General features: G+C 38.0%; 1 protein-coding gene across 1 annotated transcript in view; it reads right to left on the minus strand.

Moving 5' to 3' along the window:
• NPEPPS (aminopeptidase puromycin sensitive) overlaps positions 1-20,815 on the minus strand; it is an 87,182-nt gene that overhangs the window by 31,214 nt on the left and 35,153 nt on the right. Inside the window, exons 3-4 of the mRNA XM_079726131.1 lie at positions 10,898-10,975; positions 1,654-1,775 (exon numbers count right to left, since the gene is read on the minus strand). Coding sequence (XP_079582257.1) covers positions 1,654-1,775; positions 10,898-10,975 — 200 coding nt within the window. The remainder of the gene's footprint in view (positions 1-1,653; positions 1,776-10,897; positions 10,976-20,815) is intronic.

Consider the following 20,815-nt stretch of genomic DNA (forward strand, 5'->3'; position numbering starts at 1 on the left):
GCACAGAAAAATTCAAATTAGGAGCAACAGCAGTAAATAAATGTATTTATATTAGAGGAAATTAAATGAATGACATAGATAGTAAGATTGAAGTTTCCAAAATATCCAAAGGACAAAGTGATAAAAGCAATCTAAGGTACATTTGGGGGATAGACACTAGAGCTAAATCTATTATTAAATGATGTTCCTGAAGAAGAGATCAGAACAGAAACCATGATGAAGATGCAATAGAAGAAAATACTGCTACACTAAAGAAAGCTCTGAATATAACATCAATAGGGTTCACTAATTATTAAAAGTTAATGAAAAGTGAACACCTGGTGAAAATTTTTAATTTTTACGTACAAAGAAATAATTTAACAAGCAATCAGGAAGAAAGTAAAACAAAATTTTAAAATGTGTTACCCTACAAAGGGAGAAGAAACATTCTAGTCTGACTCCTCCCCCTCGACAAAATGAGACGTGAAAGACTTTAGAACAATATTTATGCACCTTTGAAAGAGAAAAACTGTAAGCCAATTGTACCACTCTTATCACTGAAGAAGTTGGGCTTATTACTCACTGTAGCAAGGGAAAACTCACATCAAAAGAAACCATGGGGTATCTCAGTAAGAGTCTAAAAAAGAAACAATTATGTGATTTTGGATTTGGAGGAGGATTTAAGAAGAAAGGATTCATTCTAAGTTGGGTGCTGTCAGAAAGTGGAGGCAATTTTATGAGTGGGTATCTCAATAACTGTTATTTATCTATGGAGAGGGCAGACTACATCAAGCCTAAAACTGCAAATGGTAAAGAAGCAGCAGTCACTCATTTTAACTAAGAGAGAGAGTTGTTTGTCTTTTGTGATTAACAAAGTGAACCTGTTTTTGTCTATGCTTGGATGAAATTATGAAGTGCCCTTGTTTTGTCTCACTTTATCATGGTCTCAGAGTAACCTTGTCTGAGGTTGGCATTCTATGATACTGTTTATGTCCAACAGGAAAATAACATGGACTAGCTTTTCAGTGCTAGGACAACTTCTAGGTGTCAGGGGCTGCTCTTTTTTTCTTTTTCCCCCCAACAAATCTCTTACATACTCAGTAAAACTGGTCATGTATAAAGGCAAATGAAAGATTTTCAGATATGCAAAGACTCAGGAAGTATACCACCCACATACCCTCTCTTAAAAAAAAATCATTTGGAGACACACTCCAGCCAACCATTCCAGGATGAAGAAGTGCTCAAAAGGGCTAGAGATTAGCATTGGAATCACACTCACACTCATACACACACACATACAGGTAACAAAATTATATTTAAATAGATAGGTCTATATCTATATATATCCATATATAACTATATATACAGACATACAGGTAACAAAATTTCAATACCTGGATTGCTTTTATACTTTGTACCTTTTTTTGTACCTGTGGCTTTTCCTACTAAATTAATAGTGGTACTGTTATAAATAAAATCATTCCCCAGCCCACACCCCTAATTCTCTCTCTTGTATAACAGAGATAACTGGCTGAATATAAAATAAAAATTCCAAAATCAATAATACAATTATGGCCAAAGGCACCTAAGCCTCAAATAATCACGCAAATAATAGAATTAGACCTTTGTCAGAATGTCTAATTTAAAATCATAATATATTAAAGAATACCATACCTCAAACTGTGTGACAGCAGCATAGCGCACCTCTCCAGAAGGGGTAGTATATTTACTTCTATAGAAACCTTTCATTTTATCATTCAGCTCTCCAACAAAATCTATCTTTAAAGTTCCTGTACCTGTGATTGAAGATAAATGAAAACATTTTCATGGAGATGTTAAGTACAAGTTATCAAAAGTATGTCCCTAAAACACTAATTCAGCTGGCTACTGACAATGTTCAAATCATTCCTTCCTTTCTCAAATACTCCTCCTGGCAATGGAGAGAACACAGTATTTACTAAAGTAAATGGCAGACTAATCCTAAAGTAAACCTTAGAATCATGTTTAGGGTGACTGCTTAGAAAGTTCTTTAATTTTACTAACTTAGTCTCTAATTACCAATACATGAAGATAAAAGCAGGAAAAGAAATGAACATTTATTATTAAATGTATGACAAGCTATTGTGCATTGGTGCTTTAAAAATATTTAGTTGGGTAGGTATTGTCTCCATTTTTTCAGATGAAGAAACTGAGCCTGAAAAGTTAAATAACTTGCGCAAGGTCACACCATTAGTAAGTAGCAAGAATAAGATTAAAAACTTAGGTCTGTTTAATCCAAAGTTCATGCTCTCTGCCAATTATACCATGTAAATTGGTCCTTTTAGATGACTTCATGCCAATTATTCTATTATTAAGACAAGACACAGATGTTCAATCCAAATGGAACACTGATTCCATACATTTGTAAGGAACTATAGAGAAGACAAATGATTTGATCAGCAACAGGGTATAAAACAAACTTTTACAGTTACCTCAATCATTTGAAATCTAATAATATTAAAGAAATAAATTTTAATCAATAATTATTAAATGCAAATAAAAGTGCAACCTGAATACATATACTATTGTTATATAAGAGCAAAATCAATTTAGACAAAATGGGAGTTTCTGTTTTGTTTTGTGTTTTACTGAAGTGTAGTTGATTTACAATGTTGTGGCAACCTCTGCTGTACAGCAAAGTGACTCAGTTATACACAGAGACATTCTTTTTTTTATATAAAATGTGAGTTTTGGACTTCCCTGGTGGTGCAGTGGTTAAGAATCCGCCTGCCAATGCAGGGGACACGGGTTTGAGCCCTGGTCCAGGAAGATCCCACATGCCACGGAGCAACTAAGCCCGTGCGCCACAACTACTGAGCCTCCGCCCTAGAGCCTGCAAGCTACAACTACTGAGCCCATGGCGCCTAGGGCCCATGCTCTGCAACAAGAGAAGCCACCGCAATGAGAAGCCCACGCACCGTAACGAAGAGTAGCCCCCGCTCACCACAACTAGAGAAAGCCCGCACACAGCAATGAAGACCCAACGCAGCCAAAAATAAAATTAATTAAAAGAAAGAAAAAAGAGAGAGAAGAAAATGTGAGTTTTTATGAGTATATATACAGTTGACCCTTGAATAATGCAGAGGTTAATCCACCTATAACTTATACAGGGCCCTCCATATCCGCAGTTCCTCCACATCTCCTAATTCAACCATCCTTGGACTATGTGGTACAGTATTTACTACTGAAAAATATCTTGACTATCAGCAGACCCGTGCAGCTCAAACCTGTGTTTTTCAAGCATCAACTATGCTCTCTTTCGCTAACAGAAAAAAGATTATCACCATTATCTAGTAGTCGTCTACTAAATTCAGATGTATGACAAAACAATAATCCCATTCTACATTTTACAAATCCAGTCACAAACCCCCCCCCCAAAATGTTGACTTTGTAATAGATCCCTTTAAAGTACCTATTTATAAAAGAATCTAGAGCATGGGAATCTAACAAGTCAGATACAGTATGACTACAAAGTAATTAGTCACTTATATCAAAACTTTTATATCCTAATATTTCAAACTGTCATTTTGGAATGCTGTAGAGCAATGACACTGACATTGTTCAAAATGTTCTTGACTCTCTCTCTCTGACATATCCTTTTGGATGTTCTCAAAGTCATATCTTCACCTTCCAAAACTGAACTTGCTTTTTGGAAAGGTCCAAGTCATGAAGAGTTCAAGTCTACAGAATATGTGAATGACAAATTGCAATCTATTTCTAGACAAAACACTAACTGTGTCTATGAAATAATTTAACTGATTTTCTTATGTGCCTCAAACTGGCTCTGAAAATAATTTCAAGTGAAAATTTCAGAACTTTGCAGCAAAGTCACCACTAAAGAAAGTGCCACATTCTTAAATTAATCGTGCTGGGAAAATAAAACAAAACAACTCAATTGAAGGTCCAATGAATAGACATTTGTGATAGTTTTTTTTTTTTTAAACCAGACATTCTGTCTGAAGGGGTCAATAAATGCTTTTTTCTTTATATTTATTTATTTTATTTATTATTTATTTTGGCTGTGCCAGGTCTTAGTTGTGGCATGCGAACTCTCAGTTGCGGCATGCTTGTGGGATCTAGTTCCCCGACCAGGAATCAAACCCAGACCCCCTGCATTGGGAGCACAGAGTCTTACCCACTGGACCACCAAGGAAGTCCCAATACTTTTTACTTTTAAAGAGAATGATAGATTACTGGGACAGTAAATAAGAACACAGTAAAAGAATCTGAAAGAATTCTAAATGATTGATACTAAAGAATTCAGCTATAAATAATAAAAAATTTCTATTTTCATTAGGAATTCACTGATTTTTTCTCAAATATTTATTTATTTTCTTTATTTTTTTGGCTACATCAGGTCTTCGCTGCGGCGCTCGGGCTTCTCTTCAGTTGCTGCATGCGGGCTTCTCTCTAGTTGTGGTGCACAGGCTCCAGAGCATGTGGGCTCTGTAGTTTGTGGCATACAGGCTCTCTCGTTGAGGTGCGCGGGCTCAGTAGTTGTGATGAGCGGGCCTAGTTGCCCCGCGGCATGTGGGATCTTAGTTCCCCGACCAGGGATCAAACCTGCAAACCCTGCATTGGAAGGCAGATTCTTTACCACTGGACCACTGGGGAAGTCCCTCACTGATTTTTTTTTTAAAAAGCAGATGTGTTCACATTAATAAAGTTTACAAGGAATATCTATTAGATTATAAAAACCCCTTTAAAGATAACGGTTTGATGGAACTTTATGTTACAATTCCATAAATGGAATCGGCCAGTCTGTTTTCCCTAAGTCAGCTGTTAAGATGTCTTTTTTTTTTTTTTTTTTTTTTTTTTTTTTTTTTTTGTGGTACGCGGGCCTCTCACTGTTGTGGCCTCTCCCGTTGCGGAGCACAGGCTCCGGATGCGCAGGCTCAGCAGCCATGGCTCACGGGCCCAGCCGCTCCGCGGCATATGGGATCCTCCCAGACCGGGGCACGAACCCGTATCCCCTGCATCGGCAGGCGGACTCTCAACCACTGCGCCACCAGGGAGGCCCAAGATGTCTTTTATATAACTCATATTCCACAGTAAATCTACTTTTGACTTTTCCTATTTGGAATAAAAGTGGATTTAAAACTCAAAACTAAATAAGAAAGGCTGTTTACACTTTTACTTGGTTTTAAATCTCCAAGGTCATCATACTATATAGCAAGATATTGACAGTGACCACTTCCAAAAAGTGGCACACTAAACAAAATATAAATTATTGGGAAGGGCTATTACCTGAAATTCAAACAAAACACACGTTTTTTTAATATATTAATAAATTTAGTGTCACATTATACAATACTAATTACAAAGTATCTGCTATTGATATAGTAGAATTTTAGGGCAAGAACAGGAGGAAAAAGGACTTCATGATAAATTTCATTTGATGAAATTTATACCATATTGACAAACCAATTGTCAGAAAGTCTGATTTTTTTTTTCCGGTACGCGGGCCTCTCACTGTTGTGGCCTCTCCCGTTGCGGAGCACAGGCTACGGACGCGCAGTCTCAGCGGCCATGGCTCACGGGCCCAGCCACTCCGCGGCATGTGGGATCCTCCCGGACCGGGGCACGAACCCGTGTCCCCTGCATCGGCAGGCGGACTCTCAACCACTGCGCCACCAGGGAAGCCCAGAAAGTCTGATTTTATACCTATTTTCACACATAATTGACACTGCTTCCTCAAATTAGATACCTTATTTGAATATCCAATGTTTGCAATATTTATCTGCTTGGGGTACTAAGCCTCTTAAAATATACAATAAGCTCATTTATTAATTAAACAACTGAAAAATTAGGACCTCCTCCAAAAACCTTATTTGTTTATTAAAGCTTAGGAGAGTATAATAATTGTTATAAAACCTGAAGTAATAAAATTACTAAAAATTAAATTATTAAAAATTTAATGAGGGCTTCCCTGGTGGCGCAGTGGTTGAGAGTCCGCCTGCCAATGCAGGGGACACAGGTTCAAGCCCTGGCCTGGGAAGATCCCACATGCCATGGAGCAACTAGGCCCGTGAGCCACAACTACTGAGCCTGCGCGTCTGGAGCCTGTGCTCCGCAACAAGAGAGGTCGCGATAGTGAGAGGCCCGCGCACCGCGATGAAGAGTGGCCCCCACTTGCCGCAACTAGAGAAAGCCCTCGCACAGAAACGAAGACCCAACACAGCCATAAAAAAAAAAAAAAAATTTAATGAGCCTACCAAACACTATGAAATTTAAGACAGATTACTTTATATAAATAGAAAATAAAGGTCTCTGCCTTTCTGTCACCATTTCTTATGATCCTGTTTTCCACTCCTCAAAATGTTAACATCTTCTAGTGCTTCTCCAAATGAATGTCACTCTACAGGATCCTTAACCACCGATTCTGAGGTTGTTAGGCCTTACAATGATCTTGGTAAGTTAACCACTATTCTAGAATGGTGCCAATTTCAGAAAAGAAGATATTTTACTTAGCTATATAATATTTGGCATGACTGTTAAGTTTGAAGAGGCTAAACACAAAGGTGACTAATATCCTCCTGACATATGTTCAATATTTACTCCATTACCAGAAGAGAGACTACTTAAAATTTGAAAAAATAAAGACTTTATTCTTAAAGCAAAGAATGACTGCGTAACTTTGACCCAGAGAATCTTGGGAAAATGTGAAAGCCAGTGATTTTTGAACAGATATTTATAGATACTCAATAATTTAATATAGTCACATCTGCAAATAAATTTTTAATTCTAATATTCATATCAATTACTTATGTATATCATTATATTAGCTAAAAATCTCCAAAACTCTGTCAAATGATAGTATACTAATGGTCATAACCTTCACTGACTTGCTCCTGCTTTTATTAGAAATGACTTAATTTACCATGTCTACTGTAAACAGTCCTTATCAAGAATGATACAGCTCTTATATACTGATAATAAATGAACTCATATATATAAGGGGAAAAAAAGAAGGGTACAGAATATGTATGACATGCTAACTTCTGTGTTCTTAGATGGTACATACATAAATGCTTATAAAAGCACGGAACAGTTTTGAAAGGATACATAGGAAACTGATCACTTCTGAGAAGTGGAGCTGAGAGAGGAAGACAGGATAGAATGACAAACAAATTATCACTATATATCATTTGAATTTCAAACCATGCCCATGTATTATATTTTTTAATATTTAATTTAAAAAATAAAAAGAGCATAATGTGGTGGTTAGAAGTGCAAAGTTTTTAGTTAAACTGCTGGTGTTCAAATTCAGGCTCCGCCTGAGTTTATTTAACTTAGATAACTTGCCCAAGGTCAACAGCTAGTAAGTCATTTTTATTTCATTAATTTCTGCTCTTAAATCTTTATCTCTTCTACTTTCTTCAAGCTACCTATTCTTTTTGTCTAATTTTGATCTTGATGCTTACAAAGCTAATTAATTTTCAGTCTTCCTTCTTAGCTAAATATACTCTCTGAGAATGTTTTACCTGCATCCCACATGCTTTGTAAGTAGTAATTTCATTATTCAGTTCTTAATATTTTCTAATTTCCCTAACAAATATTCTTTGACTCATTAATTTTCAGAGGTATCATTTTTTCAAAGAAGGAATTTTTTTGTTTCTCTTTTGCAACTAACTTTTTTATCTTTTCACAGTGTGAACATAGAATAATAGTCTGTAATGATACAGAGTTTAAATTTTTTTAAAAGTTCATGTTATTTCTATCAAAATAATATTTCATAGTTTAAAACCTCATATAGTTCTACAGGCTTACATATATAAGCTGCAGGCACCTGCCCAATGCCACTTACTCCCTACTCTTGCCTCAGTAGCAACTCTGTGATTTCTAAATACCTTGCTTATTTAGCTATTTTTTCATTTTACAATTTTACACACTCTTTTCTTCTTACTATAAAAAGTGAAGCGGGGCTTCCCTGGTGGCGCAGTGGCTACAAATCCGCCTGCCTATGCAGGGGACACGGGTTCGAGCCCTGGTCCGGGAGGATCCCACATGCTGCGGAGCAACTAAGTCCGTGCACCACAACTACTGAGCCTGCGCTCTAGAGCCCACGAGCCACAACTACTGAAGCCCACACATCTAGAGCCCGTGCTCTGCAACAAGAGAAGCCACCGCAATGAGAAGCCCGCGCACAGCAACAAAGAGTAGCCCTCGCAAAAAAAAAAAAAAAAAGAGTAGCCCTCGCTCGCCGCAACTAGAGAAAGCCCGCGTGCAGCAACAAAGACCCAACGCAGCCAAAAATAAAATAAATAATAAAAATGAATAACATTAAAAAAAAACAGTAAAAAGTGAAGTGTAGCTAAACTACATCTCCACTCCTACATCTTTTACAAATAATTAAATTTTCTGTAACCTTCCAAATCTGAAAATATCTTATTCTCTTTAACTTCACAGTTGGGTTAAGCACAGAATTCTAGATTGAAAATCAGATTCACTCAGAATTTTGAAGGAACGGCCATACTAGAGTCTAGTGTCCACTGTTGCCGATGGTAAATCTACTGCTATTCTGATTCCTGAACTTTGAAGGTAATCTGTCAGTCTTCCTTCCTTCCTCCCAAGTCCCTCGCCTCGGGCAGAAACTCTTTGAGAGTCTCACTTCACCCCTGAAAGTTCTAAAATTTCCTTTGATGTGGGACTTTTTACATTTGAGTCAATCCCTCTCAGTAGTGTATTTTTTTCAAACCTCAGGCTCCTGCCCCATCTGTTCAGAGAAATGTTCATGTTTTGTGTCTTTCATCATTTCCCCTTACCATCTTCTCTGTCCTCTTTTTCACTAGATGGATGTCCAGTCCTGCTAGATTGGTCCTCCAATTTTCCTAATTGGAAGATGCCTCTATTTCATCTTCTACAACTTATTTTGGTTTTTTACTTCTAATGTATTATAAGTTCCAAAAGTTTTCTTACTCTATTCCATACTGTCCTTATTTAATGAATGTAATATTAATAATACTTCTAAGGATATTAATCTGTTTGGGTTTTTTGAGGCTTTCTTTTCATTTGTCTTTGCTTCTTCCAAGTTCCTACATTTCTATTATACTTATTGTTTTGCTTTTTGCTTTATGTTTCATATTAGGAGTTTTATCAAAAGTCTGGTAATTGTTGTGACTTTGGGCTTGGCCGTGCTATTTGCTTTGGCCAATGAAATGTGAATGGACATCACCAGCCACACAGAAGCTTTAAATGTGTCTTTGTGGTTTGGCTCTGTCCCCATCCCTGAGCTTCTGCCTTCTGCCATGTGAGAGAACAGCATGCTGCAGACAGTAGCTACTCACTACAGAGCCTGGAATGAGCAGACTTGTGAGCTTAGTGGTGCTCAGTAAAGTTGGCAATATGGCTGCAGATGATCAGCAGTCCTCAGGGCCATGTGTAAACAAGAAATATTTGTTGCAAGCCACTGACATTTGTGATCCCATCTGTGGGTTAAAATGTACATATACACTTATGGAATATTTCTAGAAAGAAATAGAATATTTCTGGAAGGATTAGTAGACAATGGAAATAGAAGGGGTCAGAGAGAGGGAATCTCAATTTTCAGGTTATATTCTTCAGTATCTTTTAATACATGTTCATGGCAAGCATTTGTTTTTATAATAATTTCACACAAAAATAATCTTAGTTAGAAAAAGACAAAATGAAAGGTCTTTAAGAGTATCAAAATAAAAGACAAAATCTCTCCAATTTAAAAATTTTCTTAAAATACTTTTATATTAAGAGAATATATTCTCAATATAAAAATTATGGAAACCAGAGAAAGGTATGAATAAGAATAAAAATCGTCAATTATGTCATCAACCAGACATATAATTTCATTTGTACCATTTTAGAGATCTGATTCATCACCTTGTATATGTAATTTTGTATTCTGCTTTTCAATTTTACATTATAATAAGTACTTTACAGTGTTAAGAATTCACAAGCCTCACTTTTAATTGCTATATATATTCCACCATACATGTATGTGATAATTAGCTTAATTATTCCCTTAGTGTTGGATAAATGTATTAATTCTAATTTTTTACTACCTTAGGTAACGTCTCAATAGACATTTCTAGGCATAAAGTATCTCCTGTATTTATGACTTTTCTTTAGAATATATTCCTATTACCAGAATGGCTGGGTCAAAGACATGAACATGTTTAGGCTCTTAATACATACTGCCAGACCGCTTTCCAAATAAATTACATGGATTTACATTCTTACCAGTACTATGAGGCAGTCACATCATTGAGAATCGTTTTTTTACTTCAGCTTATATGACAGGCAAAAACTGATATATCAGTAGCTGTTGTTTTAATATTTCTCATTACTAGGAGGGCAAATATCTTTTCACGTGTTTATTATTTATTTGCATTTTCTTTCATACAAATTATCTGTGGCTTTTCATTTGCTCACTAATCGAAGTCTTAGTGCTTTACCAATTGATTTGTATATAATTTCTTCCATTATATTAAGCTCAGAACATCTAGTTTCTTTGTGCTTTTATATAGCACATATAGTAACATACCAACGAATCTTTCCATCCATGCCCTCACTAGCATAATAGCTCTCTAATCTCTGGTTGTATCTCAGAATCATCTGTGGGACATTCATCTCAGAGATTTGGATTCAATTAGTAGAAGATGGAGCTAGGTAGATATATTTTTTAAAAACTGAAAAGGTGAAAACAATGCATTGTGTTCTATGTTTTTTATTTTTTCTGGTGGCCCAAAAGTTGAAGTGCACCTGACTCTGTCTAAAGCTCTGTCTTAATACTTAATCTCCTTAAAACAATGAGTTAAAAAAAAAGGGGGGGGCATACGATAAAGTTTTCTGGAAGAAGGTGTCACTATTCATAATAGGATTTTACAAAAGCCATTTCTCCTACCTGGTTGGAGGGTACTAGGAAAAGACAAGGTGACTTTTTCATCTTCATTCTGATAGTTAAATCCTGTAGCATGTATTTCTGGAATGGAAAAAAAAATTACTTCACAAATCTGACTGGACTGATAAGACCAAATCCAGACGGCAGCAATTAACATTTTCAAGAGCAAAATCTCTACTAAAACTAAATATTCTTAATTTAATAAATTAAGTTCCTATTAACAAGAGTATCATTTCAAAGTAACCTATTTTAGGCTATGTAACCTAAGTTAAATATGCTCCTTAGATACAATTACACATCCTATATTAATTCACAAAACTTTTATGATATAAGGGAAATAGGGCTGCTATAAATATGACAAGGTTTTCTACCAGATTCCCAGACACGCTTCATTCTCATCTTTGTGTGACTATGATACTGCTTTATATGCTGCAGTCTTACTCATGAACATTTGAAATACTGAGCAGATTGCTAAGATTTTGGTGTTAAAGATACATCAGTGAAAGTTCTGTCCCCCACCCAAACATAGGTAACAATTCCAACAAGATATAAATCATATTTCCAGTGAAATTCTTTGTTGTTACATTTTACAGAAATAAAGAAGGTGAAAACAGGTGTGTGGATTAAATTAAGACTTTGATTTATTCCCTACCAGGAGTGAGAAGAGTCTGCTTATTTAACCGATACTTCAGAATGCTTAGTTGACACTTTAGGAAAAGAGCTAAGTAGATCAACTCCCAACCACACCATATCCCCATTCCAAAAGAAAAACTGCCCAAAGAGGTAGCCTTAGTAAGCACTTGAAAAGATGTTCAACATCTTTAACCATCAGGGAAATGCAAATCAAAACCACAATGAGATACCATGTAACACCCACTAGGATGACTATAACCAAAAAGATAGACAATAATAAGGTTTAAGGGAGGATGTAGAGAATTTGGAACCCTCATACATTGCTGATAGGAATGTAAAAATGTTTCCAAATGCTATGGGAGGGACTACCCTGGTGGCGCAGTAGTTAAGAATCCACCTGTCAATGCAGGGGACACGGGTTTGATCCCTGGTCCGGGAAGATCCCACATGCCACAGAGCAACTAAGCCCGTGAGCCACAACTACGGAGCCCACAGGCCTAGAGCCCGTGGTGCTCCACAACAAGAGAAGCCACCGCAAGGAGAAGTCTGCGCACTGCAACAAAGAGTAGCCCCAACTCGCTGCAACTAGAGAAAGCCCATGCGCAGCGACAAAGACCCAGCGCAGCCAAAAAAACAAACAAACAAAAACAAATGCTATGGGAAACAGTCTGGCAGTTCCTCAAAAGAGTAAATACAGAGTTACCATATAACCCAGAAATCCCACTCTTAGATATATATCTAAGGGAAATGAATACATATGTCCATACAAAAATTTATACACAAATGATCTCAGTAGCCAAAAAGTAGGAACAACCCAAATGTCCAACAACTGATGAACAGATAAAATGTGATATACAATGGAATATTATGCTACAACAAAAAGAAACGAAGTGCTGATATATGCTACAAAATGGATATGCCTTGAAAATATTATGCTGAGTGAAAGAAACCAGACACAAAAGGCCACATGTTTATATGAAATGTCCAGAATAGGCAAATCCATAGAGACAGAAAGTAGACTAGCCGTTGCCTAGGGCTGGAAGGTCATGCAGAAATGGGAAATGACTGCTCATGGGTATTTTTGGGATGATGAAAATGTTGTAAGGGACTACCCTGGTGGTCCAGTGGTTGAGAATCCGCCTTCCAATGCAGGGACGCAGGTTCGATCCCTGGTCGGGAACTAAGATCCCACATGCCATGGGGCAACTAAGCCCATGCACTGCAACCGCTGAGCCAGTGCACCTCAACTAGAGAGCCTGCATGCCGCAAAATACAAAGCCCAAGTGCCACAACTACAGAGCGCACACGCTCTGGAGCCTGCACACCACAGTTAGAGAGAAGCCCCCGTGCAGCAACTAGAGAGAAGCCTGCATGCTGCAACGAAGAGCCCACATGCTGCAATTAAGACCCAACGCAACCAAATAAATAAATAAATAATTTTTTTTTAAAAAAGGGGGAAGAAGGGCTTCCCTGGTGGCACAGTGGTTGAGAGTCCGCCTGCCGATGCAGGGGACGTGGGTTCGTGCCCCAGTCCGGGAAGATCCCACATGCCGTGAAGCGGCTGGGCCCGTGAGCCATGGCCGCTGAGCCTGCGCGTCCGGAGCCTGTGCTCCGCAATGGGAGAGGCCACAACACAACAGTGAGAGGCCTGCGTACCGCAAAAAAAAAAAGGGAGGGGGGAGAAAATGCTCTAATTGATTCTGACGATGGTTGCACAACTCTGTGAATATACTAAAAACCACTGAAGTGAACTGTATGGTGTGTGAATTATATCTCAATAAGCTATTATTAAAAGAGAGGTAGCCTTACCAGTCACAGGCTTAAGTTTGATATGGGTAACAGTGATTCAAATTTAATAACATTCTATGAACCAGGCAAGATGCCCACAATTCACTTTTTTTTTTCCAAATGAGTCAGCCAAAGATTAAATTTCCAATGTTTCTTTTTTTAAAAAAATATTTATTTATTTATTTAGGTTGCGCTGGGTCTTAGTTGTGGCATGCAGGATCTTTTAGTTAAGGCGTGCGGGAACTTAGTTGCCGCATGCAGAATTCTTAGTTGTGGCATGTGGACTTCTTAGTTGCAGCATGCAAACTTTTAGTTGCAGCATGCAGACTCTTAGTTGTGGCATGCATGCGGGATCTAGTTCCCTGACCAGGGATTGAACCCCGGCCCCCTGCACTGAGAGCATGGAGTCTTACCCACTGGACCACAAGGGAAATCCCTCCAATGTTTCTAATACGATGGTTCAAACATGTCTTTATAAAGCCAAAATCTTTACAAAACCAGTAAGAAACTATAACTTCAGTTTTTAAAAGAAATTTAATCAATTATTCCTCATTTTACAGATGAAGAAAATGAGGCATATAAAGTTAATGATTCACCTAAGGTCACAGAGCTGGACTAGAACTCAGTTCCCTTCCTATTCCTGTTGCCAAAATTCTTTCTGCTATCATAAGCTAGCTCCTAAATTTGAACAGAAACTCAAGACTTGGTGTATATATATACAATATTAATGAAATCTCTACTGAAACAATGACTTTTGCTGGCAAAAATCTGAGATTTGCTCTAACTTGATCCCCAAGAATAGAATTTTACTTTGCCTATAGGGAAGCTAAGAAGCACTTCAAGGCTTAAGAATGTACCTTTCTGAATGCTCAACATCATTAATCATTAGAGAAATGCAAATCAAAACTACAATGAGATATCATCTCACACCAGTCAGAATGGCCATCATCAAGAAATCTAGAAACAATAAATGCTGGAGAGGGTGTGGAGAAAAGGGAACACTCTTGCACTGCTGGTGGGAATGTGAATTGGTACAGCCACTATGGAGAACAGTATGGAGGTTCCTTAAAAAACTAAAAATAGAACTACCATATGACCCAGCAATCCCACTACTAGGCATATACCCTGAGAAAACCATAATTCAAAAAGAGACATGTACCAAAATGTTCATTGCAGCTCTATTCACAATAGCCCGGAGCTGGAAACAACCTAAGTGTCCATCATCGGATGAATGGATAAAGAAGATGTGGCACATATATACAATGGAATATTACTCAGCCATAAAAAGAAACGAAACTGAGCTATTTGTAATGAGGTGGATAGACCTAGAGTCTGTCATACAGAGTGAAGTAAGTCAGAAAGAGAAAGACAAATACCGTATGCTAACACATATATATGGAATTAAAAAAAAAAAAATGTCATGAAGAACCTAGGGGTAAAACGGGAATAAAGACACAGACCTACTTGAGAATGGACTTGAGGATATGGGGAAGGGGAAGGGTAAGCTGTGACAAAGGGAAAGAGAGGCATGGACATATATACACTACCAAATGTAAGGTAGATAGATAGTGGGAAGCAGCCGCAGAGCACAGGGAGATCAGCTCGGTGCTTTGTGACCGCCTGGAGGGGTGGGATGGGGAGGGTGGGAGGGAGGGAGATGCATGAGGGAGGGGATGTGGGAACAGATGTATATGTATGACTGATTCACTTTGTTATAAAGCAGAAACTAATAAAAAAAAAAAAAAAAAAAAGAATGTACCTTTCTAACTAATATATGAAGTAGCATTATGATACCTCTGAGGTACTATGATCAAAGACCATCTCCATAAAAGTTTACTAAAGCTAACTTGTTTTTTTTTTTTGGTTTTTTTTTTTTTTTGCGGTACGCGGGCCTCTCACTGTTGTGGCCTCTCCCGTTGCGGAGCACAGGCTCCGGACGCACAGGCTCAGTGGCCATGGCTCACGGGCCCAGCCGCTCCGTGGCATATGGGATCCTCCCAGACCGGGGCATGAACCCGTATCCCCTGCATCAGCAGGCGGACTCTGAACCACTGCGCCACCAGGGAGGCCCGCTAACTTGTTTTTATAGATGCACAAAAAAACTTCAAAATGGTAAGAAATGAAGCTAGAAAAACAAAAGAATAGCAGTTTTTAAATTGAAATAATCAACCACTGTATTGTTAGGTTACATTCTACAAAATATGCTTCCAAATGTACATATCAACTATACATGTGTACCAAAAAAAGAGCAAAACTTCCGCCAAAATTCTCTTAGTAAAAAGGGAGTAGCCATATATGTGAATTCTTTAAAAGTCTATTGTATTATGGGATACTCTTCCAATTACTTTATATTGGACAACATACTACTTGGCAAATGTACATTAGAGTTTGAAATAACCTCGGTCAATTGTAGTTTTGTATATTCTGTATATGGCACCACCACTTATCCAGTGGCTCAAGTCAAAAATACAAAATGATCCTAACTGCCTCCCTTCCATGTCTGTCTGTCTCTTACACTATACATCCAACAAGCAAATTCAACACCCTTAATCCCAGACTTTTCAATGTCTCCACCACTACAGCCCAGTCCAGAGTACCATTATATATTTTCTCTCCTCGACCACTACAATAGCCTCTTAACATTGCTGACCAGGGGATTTTTGCAGAAACTGTGGCCGGCAATTTGTTACATAAGGGAATATTGAAACACCCAAGTTTGAGTAAATATCAACAACTTTTTTTGCACGTAATGTACTTATTTGAAACTTTGTACATGTCTTACTAAAGCATTCTAATATTTTGTTAGAGTGTGATATGCAGTACAGCAGGCACCTCTGTGCAGGGAAACAGAACATCTATTACAAATATACCGTGTTGCACTGCGCTTTCCCCTAAGAGCAGACTCTACGCTTTATGACAGCATTTTTTTTTGTTTAGTCCTGTGCATATTATTTCCTCTAGCATATATTCTTTTATTTTACCTGAGAGTCGACAAGGTGGATCTTTGCGAAACGCCACAAGAAGGACCAGGTTCGGGACTACCACTACACTTACCAGAATGGCCAGTTACCCATTCTCTAGCTACTGCTAAGAAAAATTGCTTGTAAGTCATTTTATCCTGTGCATTAAGGTTACAGTAAAATTTTAAATGCACTGAATAAACCTCAATTACTCAAACAGAAACTTACTTTCTTATACCATTTTCAAGTTTTCTGGAAGATACTGAAGTTTGCCAGATATTGATCAGAGTGACCGACTCCTTTCACATATTTATTATACTCTAATACAGGGGTCCCCAAGCCCCAGGCCACGGACCGCTAGTGGTCCGTGGCCTGTCAGGAACTGGGCCGCACAGCAGTAGGTGAGCAGCGGGAGAGCGAGCAAAGCTTCATCTGCCGCTCCCCATTGCTCGCATTACCACCTAAACCATCCCCCCGCCATCCGTGGACAAACCGTCTTCCACAAAACCAGTCCCTGGTGCTAAAAAGGTTGGGGACAGCTGCTCTAATATATAAGTGGGCTTAGTTATCTGATGGCCAGTCCTCCTGTCTTCCTTCCTGTAGATGTTATGGATCCATGCTATGGAGAGGCTACGGATGCGTCATGAATAGTTGACATCATGTGGACCAGCCTCTTGTCTTTCCTTATAAGAAGAGTCACTTCTCTCTTCCGTAAGAATGTCATTTCTCCCCTCTGCAGATATTTAGATTTCTCCTTTAATTGGTTTGGTAGATCACGATTCTCTCTTATAGTCCCACAAACTCTGGTTTTATTTTCAACAATATTTCAGATGTGGACACACTGTTGTAATAACTATCTTGGTAAATATGGTGCCACGAACCAAGATAACGTTGTAGGACCGATAATATTGTTTCTTATAGTTTCTTTCCTTCATCCATGTAAATCTGAAGGTTGCATATATATCCAGTTTCACTTTCACTAACCATCCTGACCAAAATTCCATATTTTGTAAGTTTTCTGGGGTTACAGGTTTTGAATCTGAGGCATCTTCTCTACTTTATCACTGCCTCCACAAGTGACAGCGCTTGTCTGGTTATATAGATTGATTGAAATTTTGGTAGAGGGACTTCCCTGGTGGTCCACTGGGTAAGACTCTATGCTCCAAATCCAGGGGGCCCAGGTTTGATCCCTGGTCGGGGAACTAAATCCCACATGCATGCTGCAACCGAGAGTTTGCATGCCGCAACTAAGACCCGGCGCAGCCCGCATAAATAGAGAGATAATAGATAGATAAATAAATAAATAAATAGATAAACAAATAATATTTTTAAAATTTATTAAAATTTTTTGGTAGAAAATAAACCAAAAGAGGTTTAACTTTTGAAATTCTGTCTGTAGGAAGTGGAGTTCCTGAGTTATCATTAAAGTGAAGAAATGTCATTATTTGTTGGAACATTCTTCTCGTCATAATCTTTGGAAAGATAGGTGTTTCAAGTAAGGTATCAGTCGACCAATGTTCTTTCCAGTGTGACTTTCTTATTTGTCCCAACAAAGTTATTAACCCAAGAAACTTCTTCATGTCACTACTGGTTACATCAGAACATTTTAAAGCCACATCATACTTTTTATATGATTTTTCATTCTGTTGGTGAAACAAGTTTGTTTGAGAAGTGACCAACTCAAAAAAGTCGTTACCAAAAATTGTTATTTCACTAACATTTTGCGGGTTATTACATTCAATAGTTAAACCTGGGCTTTCCTGGTGGCGCAGTGGTTAAGAATCCGCCTGCCAATGCAGGGGACACGGGTTCGAGCCCTGGCCCGGGAAGGTCCCACTTGCCGCGGAGCAACTAAGCCCATGTGCCACAACTACTGAGCCTGTGCTCTAGAGCTCGTGTAACTACTGAGCCCACGTGCCACAACTACTGAAGCCCGCACGCCTATAGCCCATGCTCCGCAACAAGAGAAGCCACTGCAATGAGAAGCCCGCACACGGCAACGAAGAGTAGCCCCTGCTCGCTGCAACCAGAGAAAGCCCGCACACAGCAACAAAGACCCAACGCAGCCAAAAATATAAATAAATAAATAAATAAATAAATTTATTTTTAAAAAAGTTACACCTGACACACCTGTAAAGTCTTCTAATTTTTGTGAAATGTTGTCTTCAACCCACTCTTCTGCTGAAGAAAAGGATCATTCTACAGCACCACGGGTTTCATTTTCACTTTCCATATCAGAATCAATCACTAAGGTTTTTTGTCTTTTTTTTGGTCTAATATTCACATTCGTCTGAATGAGAACTATGTTCTGAAGAACTATCATCTTCTGAGACACTAGTATATACGTCGCTCAGACAATCAGAGAAAGCATCTGGATAAAATTCACTGAAATATTCTTTTTCACTCAAAATTTCGCAGTGCATAATTTTTGAAAATTTTACGGTAATAAACTTGCGTTTATAACATACACAGGGTGGAACAAAAACCTAATGGAGCAAAATGTGAATGATAACGACAATCATAAGTTGTATAATGAACTCTTGATCAATTTTAAGTTCTAACAATGTCTCACGGTGATGTTAATTGTATCAGCTAACAAAAGACGTATTAATATGTCTCCGGTCAATAAACTGTTAACTGGTCTGTTTCCACTTTTGCTGCCTTATAATCTTGTCTTCACACAACAGCTAGAGTAATCAGTGAGATCTAAGCCCCTAACGGAGTCCCAAATATTCAGAATGAAAAGCTAAGTCTATTTAAGATGGGCAATTATTTCTTGGAGAGGACCAAAAAAAGCACTCACCATAAAAGAAAAAAATTGATAGATCAAATTTCATTAATATCATACTATACGGCACAGGGAACTATATTCAATATCCTGTGATACATCATAATGGGAAAGAATATGAAAAAGAATATATATATGTAAAAAAATTTTTTTTAACTTGTAATTATCAAAAGACACTATTAAGAAAATGCACAGGCAAACCACAGACCAGGAGAAAATATTTTACTTTGTATATATGACAAAACACTTGTATCCAGAATATACATTAAAAACTTCTACAACTCAATAAAAAGACAGACAACCCAAAACACGGGCAGAATCTTCGACATTGGTCTTACCAATACAATGTCTTTCTAGATATGCTTCCTCAGGCAAGGGAAACAAAAGCAAAAATAAACAAATGGGATTACATCAAACTAAAAGGCTTCTGCACAGCAAAGGAAACCGTCAATAAAACAAAAAGACAACCTACCAAATGGGAGAAGATATTTGCAAATGATGTATTTGAAAAGGGGTTAATCTCCAAAATATATAAACAACACATACAACCAACAACAAAAAACACCCTGATTTTAAAATGGACAGAGGAGCTAAATAGACATTTTTTCCAAAGAAGACATATGAATGGCCAACAGGCACATGAAAAGATGTTCAACATCACTAATTTTTAGGGAAATGCAAATCAAAACCACAATGAGATATCCCCTCATGCCTGTTAGACTGGCTATTATCAAAAAGACAAGAAATAACAAGAGTTGGCAAGGATCTGGGGAGAAGGGAACTCCCATATACTGTTGGTGGGAACGTAAACTGGTGTAGCCACTATGGAAGACAGTATGGAGATTCCTCAAAAATTTAAGAATAGAATTACCGGGACTTCCCTGGTGGCGCAGTGGTTTAAGAATCCGTCTGCCAATGCAGGGGACACGGGTTCGAGCCCTGGTCCGGGAAGATGCCACATGCCGCAGAGCAACTAAGCCTGTGCGCCACAACTACTGAGCCCGAGTGCCACAACTACTGAGCTCTGCAACAAGAGAAGCCACTGCAATGAGAAGCCCACACACCACAACAAAGAGCAGCCCCCGCTCACCACGACTAGAGAAAGCCCGTGTGCAGCAATGAAGACCCAACACAGCCATAAATAAATAAATGAATGAATGAATGGATAGAATTACCATATGATCCAGCTATCCCACTTCTGGGTATTTATCCAAAGAATATGAAAACACTAATTCAAAAAGATATATGCACCCCTATGTTCATCACAACCTCATTTACAATAGCCAAGATATGGAAACAATCTAAGCACCCATCAAGAGATAGATGGATAAAGATGTGGGATATATACACAATGGAATATTACTCAGCCATAAAAAGATGAAATCTTGCCATCTGCCACAACACGGATGGACCTTGAAGTTACTATGCTAAGTAAAATAAGTCAGCTAGAGAAAGACAAATACTGTATGATATCACTGATATGTGGAATATAAAACAAAACTAATTTTAAAAAAGCAAAATAAAGGAACAAACTAAATCAAACAAAAACATGCAGATACAGAGAACACAGCAGTGGTTACTGGGGGTGGAGGGTGCCCAGGAGAGGGCAAAATGGGTAAAGGAGATCAACTGTATAGTGATGAACAGAAATGAAATTTTTGGTGGTGAGCACACTGTATGGTATACAGAAGTAGAAATATAATGTTGTACACATGAAACATATAACAAAATGTCATTGAAGATACGGAGCAA

The sequence above is a fragment of the Hyperoodon ampullatus genome (genome assembly GCF_949752795.1).
Source record: "Hyperoodon ampullatus genome assembly, chromosome: 19".
NCBI lineage: Eukaryota > Metazoa > Chordata > Mammalia > Artiodactyla > Ziphiidae > Hyperoodon > Hyperoodon ampullatus.